Source organism: Oncorhynchus nerka, linkage group LG3 (genome assembly GCF_034236695.1).
Source record: "Oncorhynchus nerka isolate Pitt River linkage group LG3, Oner_Uvic_2.0, whole genome shotgun sequence".
NCBI lineage: Eukaryota > Metazoa > Chordata > Actinopteri > Salmoniformes > Salmonidae > Oncorhynchus > Oncorhynchus nerka.
The window spans coordinates 49,982,021-49,992,987 of NC_088398.1; the positions used below are offsets into that span (position 1 = coordinate 49,982,021).

At 41.5% G+C, this 10,967-nt stretch overlaps 1 protein-coding gene across 2 annotated transcripts; it reads left to right on the forward strand.

Moving 5' to 3' along the window:
- The first annotated feature begins 5,399 nt into the window (after nt 1-5,399).
- On the forward strand, nt 5,400-10,888 carry LOC115115554 (B-cell receptor CD22-like). Of its 2 annotated transcripts, none has more exons than XM_029644039.2 (8): nt 5,400-5,478; nt 5,707-5,780; nt 6,078-6,428; nt 6,608-6,865; nt 6,962-7,225; nt 7,299-7,389; nt 7,503-7,557; nt 7,675-10,888. In XM_029644039.2, the coding sequence occupies exons 2-8, from the start codon at nt 5,726-5,728 to the stop codon at nt 7,864-7,866; spliced, it is 1,266 nt and encodes a 421-aa protein (XP_029499899.2). In that variant the 5' UTR covers nt 5,400-5,478; nt 5,707-5,725; the 3' UTR covers nt 7,867-10,888. The 2 variants fall into 2 exon arrangements, with proteins under 2 accessions (XP_029499899.2, XP_029499913.2); XM_029644053.2 differs by having other exon boundaries at nt 5,449-5,482.
- The last annotated feature ends 79 nt before the right edge of the window (nt 10,889-10,967 follow it).

A 10,967-nucleotide genomic window follows, 5' to 3' on the forward strand; every position in this document is an offset into this window, starting at 1 on the left:
ACATTAATCTTATTTGAATGACTGAGTGGAGGCTAAATAATCCACGGCAGGAAATTTATTTGGCTTATTTTGGCTCCATTCAGGGTGCCAGCGGCTTGTCTTGGCAAACTGAGATAACAAACGTTTTAATGAGGAATATCCTTTACAACCCAAACAAGGGGAATCTAATCAGGGTTGGTGATGTGCTGTTTGGAAGAACTTCAATTGTCACACTGTCTTTCAATTTCTCTCCCTGTTTCACACTTTTCAGCATCTTACCCTGTCAACAGTGCAAATCTCTCTTAAATTCAACTAGAGGGCATCAATCACATCACCACCTAAAATGTTTGATAAAGGGGCAAAAAAGGGTAATTTTGACCTTTTTATAAACTAGACAAATCAGCTAAGAAAAAATTCAAATTTACAATGAGGGCTTTCCCCGGACAAACCCGTGCCAATTGTGTGCCACCCTATGGGACTCCCAATCACGGCCAGATGTGATACCGCCTGTAGAACCAATGACTGTAGTGACGCCTCTTGCACTCGAGCACTGAGATGCAGTGTCTTAGACTGCTGCGCCACTCGGGAGCCCCCAAAGGGAAGAATAAAAATGTCACACTCTGGGCTATGAAGGTCCGGCTTCATCCTTCCTATCCCCCAAGATATCCCCTGTAGAGATTTGGACAAATGCATCTATTCTGACATTCTTAACTCACACTGGCATGCGACATGGATCATACTATATAGAATCCAGGGGTGTAGAGGAGAGGCTGGGGGAGGCAGAAGGAGGCACTGAGGCAGGCAGGGGGGTCGGGGGGAGGCAGGAGAGGGGAGGCAGGCGGAGGTGAGCAAGAGGGAGGAGTCTCTCTCTCTCTCTCTCTCTGAGGCACCTGCCTGCCTGCAGTGACAGACGGGTTAAATCATGAAGGGATCTTTCCTCCCCATTTCACTTTCCAATTATGGTACAAGACAGTCTCCCTAGCATGACTTACTACCGTCTCACAGTACATACACAACCTCAATGTCTCGTACTGTAGATGTTCATTACTGTACCTCCCTCAGAGTCAGCCAGGGCTGGAAGATAGATTTAAAGTGACTAATGATCTTGCCAGGGTGTAAGGTTATACTGGGCATTGTTTTGGGTCCTCAATGGTGTTCAATTCAATGGAACAGCACACACGAAAGCTTAGACTGCCATAACAGTGTTTCCCCTAGGATTTTTTTCAGCAGTGACAAAGTTGGGTGGGGGAGAGGTTTCAGAGGCCTTCTTGGCCACAGAGGTAAAATGTTGCTGTTTCGAAGCTAATTTCCTCCAATTCTACACGTTGCCATGGGGCGGAGAAAACAGTTACAGTTGTAAAGCAGATTTTCTGCAATTCTACACATTTGGTCATGGGTCTAAGATGAAAATATAAGTTTCAAAGCTAAGTTCCTGCAATTCAACACAACTAGCCATGACTTATGCTATCTGAGTGACTCAAAAATAACAAAATGAATGTGGTCCCCATGTCCTTTTTTAACATTTGGATTCTCCCTGACCGTCTAGTTTTTATATTTTGGTGAATTTGTGTTTTGTCGCAGTGGCGGCCACGATTTAGAAGCGGCGGTGCTTTAATACCTCCACATTCACATCAGGGATTGATTTACAGTCAGGGTTAAGTCAGGGAAAATCTAAAAATATTACGAATAGCCATACTTCTTGACTTATGACATGGCATGCTGTGATTGGAGGCAATAACGGCAGTTGTAGGGCTTTCAATTATGAAAAAAACCTTGAATGGCCACTGTGAGATGTATGAGTGTCCATAACAGAGAATAAATAGCACCCTATTCAATTTAAATAGTGGTCTCCTTTAGACCAGAGCACTGTAAAAGGGGCACTATATGTGGAATAGAGTGCCATTTGGGATGTGTTCAATGTATCCTACATGTTTCCTAGATGCTTTGCATTTCTGATGATGCCATTTCTAATCAAATTATCAGCATTTTGGGATGTTTGTAGCCCTCCTATGCTGACATAACAAATAGCTTATTGCCTGAAATAGCCCATTCAAGGTCAGTTTATGATGCATGGCTAAATTGGAAAAGATTTGTAATCTCGTGTTTGATGAAGGTTGGAATAATGACAAGGCACTGCCATCTAGTGGCCTTCAGCAGTCATTATGAGCTGAGCGGTACAGTACCTTAGACCAGGTATTCCCAAACTGGGGTACACGCAATGCCATCTGGGGTACGCCAAATAAAAATGTGATTCACGTTTTTTTTCTATATATATATATATAAATAATCTTCACATTTTCAAACAGTCCATTTACATTTTCCAAAGGGCCTATACATTTGTGTGAGGTTTTTCTCTCTCCTGAGTAGCCTCGTTTCACTGCCAAAAATAAAATTAAACCATCTAGTGTTCAGCGAAATAACAACACAATGTCAAATACAGGTATCCTAGTCAAATAATTAACATCCAATCACATTAACCGTTACTCTCTCACGGGAATTCCACTTAAGGTCCGCATGTAGCCAAACGTAGCTGCTGATCATGTTGGTGTCTGTACTGATGACACAAAAGCCATGACAGGGAGACATGCGTGCAAGCAGTTGCTCCGACGCCACTTGGGTACACTGCAGCATCCACCGAGAGGCTCTTGCTGCCAAGGGAATGCCTGACAGCTTGAAATATGTTTTCGACACTACAGTGAAAATGGTTAACTTTGTTAAAGCAAGGCCCCTGAACTCTCATGTATTTTCTGCACTATGCAATGATATGGGCAGCGACCATGTAACGCTCATTTAACATGATTATCAAGGGGCAAAGTATTGACATGTTTTTTTTATTGAGAGACGAGCTTAAAGTTTTCTTTACTGTCTATAATTTTCACTTGTCTGTCCGCTTGCATGATGACGAGTTTCTCACACAACTGGCCTATATGGGTGATGTTTTTTCCCGCCTGAATGATCTGAATCTAGGATTAGAGGGACTTTCCACAACTATATTCAGTGTGCTGGACAAAATTGAGGCTATGATTAAGAAGTTGGAGCTCTTCTCTATCTGCATTAACAAGGACAACACACAGGTCTTTCCATCATTGTATGATTTTTTTGTGTGCAAATTAACTGAAGCTTAAGGACAATGTCAAACGTGATATAGCGAAGCACCTGAGTGAGTTGGGTGCGCAATTACGCAGGTACTTTCCCGTAACGGATGACATAAACAACTGGATTCATTATCCCTTTCATGCCCTGCCTCCAGTCCACTTACTAATATCTGAACAAGAGAGCCTCATCGAAAGCCACTGCCAGATTTCTGGATAGGGCTGCGCTCAGTATATCCTGCCTTGGCAAATCGAGCTGTTAAGACACGGATGCCCTTTGCAACCACGTACCTACAGTATGTGAGTGTGGATTCTGAGCCCTCACTAGCATGATAACGAAATGCATGCAGAGACAATGTGGAAAATGACTTAATACTGAGACTCTATCCAATACAACCCAACATTGCAAACTTATGTGCATCCTTTCAAGCACACCCTTCTCATTAACCTGTGGAGATTTTTTCACAATTTTGATGAACAAATCAAGTTTTATATGTAAGATGGCTAAATAAAGAGCAAAATTATTGATTATAATTCTTTTATTATTTGTGCCCTGGTCCTAATTAGAGCTCTTTGTCACTTCCCACGAGCCAGGTTGTGACAAAATCACACTCATTCTTATGTTTAATAAATGTATCGTATAGTGTGTATGTGGCAGGCTTACAATGATGGCAAAAAAGCAACATTTGAGATTGCACTGACCCTGATGCTAGAGGGGGTACGCAGCTGGAGGATGAATGTTTGAAGGGGTACCGGACTATAAAAAATTTGGGAACCACTGCCTTAGACAATACAATTCTCAATTGTATCACGGTTTTAATACTGATCAATAAAGTTACCCATCAAATACATTGATGACTAATTTCATGATGACAGATTTAAAATCCTTGGTTTGAAGTTGAGCATAAAAAAATGTGTCCTTGATTCATACCAAAGATGCTTGGCACAAAAAAAAGATGTAAACAACAGTATTCTGCATTTTTATATGCATCAGGCTTAGTTATTCACCAGTTATAAGGTGTGTTTAAGTTGTCTACCTTTTGTGTTTCTAAGACTGCAGGGGGGGAGATGCAACAAAGGACAGCAGACAACGGACAGGTGAGTTCAGATCAAATAGTATTTGTTTTCTATCAGATTATCTACATTATATTACTGTTATTATTTTACTTTAATCGTCTTATCAAGGTAACATAGCTTTAGCTTGTTAAGAAAAAAACAAGAAAAAAAGTAATTATCAGTCAATAAAGGATATTTAGGCTTGCTTCCTTTTTGCAACTTGATAATAGCTTGTTCCATGTGATTGTACTGCATTTGATGATTTGTTCTGCATATGAATCTCATTGTAAAATGTTTTGTTTTGCATTACTGTTTCCATATGTGTTATGTACTAGCATGTAATACAACATTAGTCTCATTGCCTGATACCTCCTAATTGTCGTGTCAGGTGCAATCTATTCGTCATCATAGTAACCATATTTCTTCTATCATGTTCTATTCAATCTGCTCTGTTAACAGATCTGTAGGCCTAGGTGACATCATCAGTTGTTCTGCTTCTAGCGTCTCTGGGTCTTTGAAAAGTGCCATATAAGTCTGTTGTGGTGTTCTGATTATTATAATGATCATAATGAGGATGATTGTAATTATCATTATTAGGTAGAATGCATCTGTCACATCTGCTCCTGCTACGCCCTCTGGTGGTTGTCCGGTGTCTCCTTTACCTACAGTTCTTTCCCTGTGTTCTCTCTCGCCCTCTCCCTCTCTGTTTAATTGTGTGATTGGAGACAGGTGTGCTGGAGTCAGAGCAGATCCCTACCAGCTGCAACTCATCCATAAATTAAGATCTCTACATATACCCATTCCTGCCACTTCCACTCTGCCAGAATGTAATCTCTGCTCAATCAGTTATTTATCTAGCCTTTTGTCTTTTCTCAAGATCCTGTTGCTCTGCTGTGCTTGTTTCCCTGCCTTAAACTATTTTTTGTCCTCTCCTTACAGTACCGCTCTGTTTCTGGCTCCTGTCTCCTGTTCGACATCTCACCACCTTGCTCTGGATTTCACTCCCCACCATTACCTTGGATTCCCCTCAGGACCTGTTTCCCTGTCCTGCTCAGGCAACTCCAACCTCATTCTACACTCCTGTTTTTTTGCACTCATCTGAGCTACCCCGGTTCTGCACTTCATATTTCTCTGTGTTCAATAAACACATTCATCCCGACTTCCTCTTCTGAGTCCGCTCTTGGGTTCCCCCCCTTCGCTCCTCATAACAGCATCATCTATGTTAATGTCTAAAGTGGAAGGACAGCTCTGTATCAGCTACTTTCAATATGTGCCAACCACACTGTTAGTTCCTGTTTCCACACACTGCTAGTCAGTTGATTTACTGTACAAGTCCTTTCCACTTCACTCTGTAAGTACGTGTAACAATATCTAATAATATTGTATTTAATTTGATGTTTTTAGTAATAAACCATATTGTGATAATGATAGGATCGTTGGCCTTAACGCTATGGTCAGAATTAGAGGGGGAAATGTATTTAGAGCAATATATATATAATACCGTTGTGTGCTAAGTATCAAGTGCAGTTATTCACCAGTTATAAAGTGTTTTTTAGTTGTCTACCGTTCTCTTTGTAAGACTGCATGGAGATGCAACAATGGCATTGAGAACAGCAGGAAGTGTGTTGATGGTCTTTATCTGGTCTCAGACAGGTATGGTCTCATTCCTAACCTTTCAGTAACCATCCTTTTCCTATCCTTTGCTATTCAATCTATAGACATTTCTAAACAATTCTAACAATTCACAATAAGTTGCTTCTCAATGTTCATTTGTTGTAAATTATTAATTTCCTTGTTAATATTTAGATTTGCTCCTCACACCTCACATATAGTATATGATTGTGGTTTCCATTCGCTTATCTCTCCTCAACTGGTGAAAAAAATTGGGTGTGGGCCAGGGGTTTCTTTAATGGTTCTTTAGTTGCCCTGTGATGTGTGACTGTGTTGCAGTGGTACTGGGTCAGAATGGCTGGAGGGTGACTTACAACCCTCAGAGTATCTGTGCCTTGAAGAGGTCAACAGTGGATCTGTCCTGCTCTTATACATATCCCAGAGGTCATACAGTCACAGGGACATCATGGTTCTATAGATGGTCTGTTGTGAAACCTCAGAATGATGATCGTGTGGAGTACTATAGGGACAGAGTGAACGACTGCACCCTGAGAATCACAGACCTGAGAGAGAGTGACTCAGCTGAGTACTGGTTTACATTTAGTACTCAGATCATACAAGGTCATGTCTTTCAAAGTGTGAGAAGTGAGAGCTATTCTGGCAGTCCTGGAGTCAGGCTGTCCGTCACAGGTACACTATTTTGTAATACTTTATCAGTTACATTCAAGTCTTTGGAAATCTGTTTTAATTTGATATTATACAGTACATTAGGAATGACAGTCTGTATATAATATGGACGTCTTGTGTAATTTGCTTACAATGGTTGTTGGGTAAGTTGATAAGGTTATAATGTTTGTTTTTAATCACAGGCCTGGAGGCAAAATTTCAAACTATAGTGACAGAGGGACAGCCTGTGACACTGACCTGTAGCACCACCTGTACTCTGACTGACAACCCCAACCCCACCTACATCTGGAAGAAGAACAGACAACGTCTCACAAACCCAAAGACCAAAAGTAACTACCTGTACCTAGACCCAGTCAGCAGTGAGGATACAGGCAGATACTCCTGTGCTGTAAACGGCCATGAGAATCTCCCCTCTGCTGAAGAGACTCTCACTGTCAGATGTGAGTACAATAAATATATATAATCTAACCAATTTAATTCTAGTATTATACTTTGGTTACACTGTGTGTTCATTTGTATGTCATTCCCAACACTAGATGGCCCAAAGAGAGTGTCAGTATCAGTCAGTCCTTCTGGTAAAATAGTGGAGGGAAGTTCAGTGACTCTGACCTGCAGCAGTGATGCCAACCCACCTGTGGACAAATACACCTGGTACAAGAAGAACGTAACCTCACCAAAAGCATCAGGACAGAGTTACAGCATCACTAACATCAGCTCTGAGGACAGTGGAGAATTGTACTGTGAGGCTGAGAATACAATTGGAGCCCACATATCTACACCTCAATTGATCATTGTAGCCGGTAAGATTGTGTTTTTATTTTAAATTTGAAGTTACACTATCAGATAACATTCATATCATTCTTTATGCTTTAGAGAAACAAGCTTCTGTGAAGAATGCATCTATAGGAATCATAGTGGTTGTTCTGGTTCTCATCCTCTGTCTCTCTGTCCTTATGTGGTTCAGGTGAGTGAATAATTTACCTCTTTTTTTACATTGTGTTTTTTATAATTGATCTTGATTGATTTGAATTGATTCATCCATTCATATGTTCATTCATTCTTTAATTTACAAAACAGGACGAAGGCCTCCAAATCCACCTCCGACACAAGAGACACAGTAGACAATGGACAGGTGAGTGTTGGAATCAGTTGACTGAGAACTAAAGTGGTCTTTGAAGAGATGGACTCAATGACTGTGGTATTACTTTATTTTTCAACCCTCATGTTGTCTGTCCTCTCTCCTCATCAGCAAGACTCTAGTCCCGTGTATGACAACATCTCAGGCATGACCCATACTGCAGCACCGACAGTGGACACAGACAACCAGGATAACGTTCAATACGCCAGCATTCAACACAGAAACCAGGAAGTGCCTGAATACCCACTGCCCAACCGTCTCAACCCCAGAAACAGGAGGAGGATGTCCAGTACGCTGCTGTGAAATTTAACCACACCAGTGCTGTTGACATGCCAGTAGAGACCACTGTGGAAACACCAAGTTTTAGTGTAGCTGGTGAGACATACAAAAGTAAAGAGAAATAAGCCAATTGTTATGGATGAATTGTAGGGATATTTTCCAACTATTCTTCTTGTATAATATGTTTGCTCCAAAAATGCATTGCTTGTAGAACTTCACTGACGTTTTGGTAGTTAGAAAGAGGCCTCATGAAGACAGGACGTCAGCTCTGCATCCCAATTTTAGTCCCTCAGTACTTCTAGTTGGTGTCAACCACAGACATCACATTATTATTTCGCACTGTCAGTAGGTCCCCTTCCACACCTGGTGACATTAATGTGCTACATCACTACACCCTAGTTACACCTCCACACCTGGTGACATTAACCAGGGTGTAGTGCTGTAGTAAATGAATGTCACCAGGTGTGAAGGAGGTGTAACCAGGATGTAGTAATGTAGTAAATGAATGTCACCAGGTGTGGAGGTGTAACCAGGGTGTAGTGATGTAGTAAACACTGTCTGTGTGGGTGGACCATTTCAGTTTGTCCGTGATGTGCACGGCGAGGAACTTAAAACTTTCCACCTTCTCCACTACTGTCCCGTCGATGTGGATTGGGGGCTGCTCCCTCGGCTGTTTCCTGAAATCCACGATCATCTCCTTTGTTTTGTTGACATTGAGTGTGAGGTTATTTTACTGACACCACACTCCGAGGGCCCTCACCTCCTCCCTGTAGGCAGTCTTGTCGTTGTTGGTAATCAAGCCTACCATTGTAGTGTCGTCTGCAAATTTGATGATTGAGTTGGAGGCGTGCATGGCCATGCAGTCATGGGTGAACAGGGAGTACAGGAGAGGGCTGAGAATGCACCCTTGTGGGGCCCTAGTGTTGAGGATCAGTGGATCAGTGGATCAGTTTTCTACAGGAAAACAACAACTTCTACAGGAAGTCCAGGACCCAGTTGCACAGGGCGGGGTCGAGACCCAGGGTCTCGAGCTTAATGACAAGTTTGGAGGGTACTATGGTGTTAAATGCTGAGCTTTAGTCGATGAACAGCATTCTTACATAGGTATTCCTCTTGTCCAGATGGGTTAGGACAGTGTGCAGTGTGAGTGAACATGCACACACACACACACACACACACTAATGATTAATAGAATAGATCTACTGTACCTCCAGTGTTGAGGAAGGTGATTTTTCATTTCCCAGAGTACATGTCATAGTCCAACCTCTCCACCTCTCCTCCCTCTCAACTGGGCTTGGAGAAGCTAATCTCCAGACAATCTCTCATTTGCTCCTCAGGCATTGGGGGCTGGGCATTGGAGAAGTTGACTGTCTTTGTGGAGACATCAAGGTGCACCTGCACAGCGACAGCCACAAACCTTGTTCACAATGTGTCACCTTGTCAACAGTACAGCACAGCACTAAATCAGCCATAAAATAAGTAGTGGTGGACAAGTGCCAGGCGAATGGCATCATTTTCTTGAACGTACCCCAACTCCTAACTCAAAATAGATTGGAACATGCCTTTAGACTTTGTAGTAAAGACGGTTATTCCCTAGCCTAGCACACACACAGACTCCTTGGTAAATTAAATCATTATCAGGTGTAGGAGATTGTCTTTTAAGGGCCACTAAACACACCGATTGGCACGTGTGTTTTTCTGTTGCTCATTAGAAAAACAAGATTTCAGTCTTGGAGGTGTGTTTCATCCCCGTTTGGTTTTTGACGTTTGTCCCCATGAGACACTGTAGGCACAGAATAATATAACCATGATGTTTTTGCCAAGGATGTTTTAGTTTTACATCTAACTAAGGTGTTTGGTGCATTATTTCTCAAGTAAGAAAATGTGCAATGTTTTGTCTTATGAAAACAAAGTTGGAGGTGCTGGTCAGGTGTGTCTCACTGTCTATGCTATTGGATAAAGAGCAATCACTGCAGCTGTTCACCCCATGTTAGTGTGCAAATGGACATCATCAAATCAAATTTACCCGTTGTGATGCACCGATGTTCCAAACTCCGTTTTAGAAGAGACTGACTTTATGACCAAAATTAACCTATTTACACTTTGTAGTCAATTTTGACAGTAGAATAACTGTTTCTTACTTGAATCGATGCCACATAGTCCATTTTCAAAGGGATTTGTTGCTTTTTAAAGGCAGTCACTCTTTAATGTCTTCAAGGTACTTAATTATAACATTAATTGTGTGAACTACTGTACCTCAAACTTCACAGAGGGGTCAAGTGTAAGGCTTTTAGGCTTCACATACACCTTGTCTTTGTCACAGGACACGGTGCACTTGGCCATCTTCAGGATCTGTGCTGCCACTAGGGAAAAAAGGGGAATCCCAGTATTACACATACAATGAACATAGATAACTCTGGAATAGGATCAAATCTGATTTGTACCGTACATTACTATACATTCATTCGTCCTTTATCAAGCCACAAAAGTAAGTGATCTATCCTATTATATATCAAAGGCTAATCCAAAATGAGAAGACATGGTCCCTTTGTCTGTTCATATGTGGCCGCCCTGATTCCTGTACCTTTTTCCTTGATGCACTGACCGCTGTCATCACTGCCCTCGTTCTCCTTACTGGTAAACTTCACATTCTTCTCAGGGATCTGGGCATAGATCTGAAGCTAGCAGAGTCAATACTGTAGGTGTTTGTTTCTTTTTAGTTCCCTCATATTAAGTTCATATCAAAGCAATCTGTTGTTACAGCCTGCCGGTCAAATTGACAGAGGGGTGGACATTCTGAACCTTGTTTGAGGTCAGTAGGTCACATGACCAAGGAGCTATTGAAATTAGAAACATTGAAAAACATTGAAAAATTGCATGAGATGAAAATAGACTAACTAAAGGGTCTGCAATGTGTAGGGCCGCTAAGTGTACATTCTTTAAAGTCAGTATGACCAAGGAGCTATTGAAATTTTGAATTTTAAAACATTTATGTAAAACCATGTGAGATGAAAATGGACAAACTAAAGGGTGTGCAATGTGTAGACCCACTGAGTGGACATTCTGAACCTTGTTTGAGTCAAATAGGTCACATGACCAAGGAGCTATTGAAATTCGAATGTAGA

Excerpts from the sequence above, each read along its gene's own strand:
- LOC115115554 (XM_029644039.2), top strand. The coding sequence starts at position 5,726 with ATGGCATTGAGAACAGCAGGAAGTGTGTTGATGGTCTTTATCTGGTCT. Across the intron at positions 6,866-6,961 it reads AGAGACTCTCACTGTCAGAT|ATGGCCCAAAGAGAGTGTCA; the intron begins GTGAGTACAATA and ends TCCCAACACTAG. Across the intron at positions 7,226-7,298 it reads TCAATTGATCATTGTAGCCG|AGAAACAAGCTTCTGTGAAG; the intron begins GTAAGATTGTGT and ends TTTATGCTTTAG.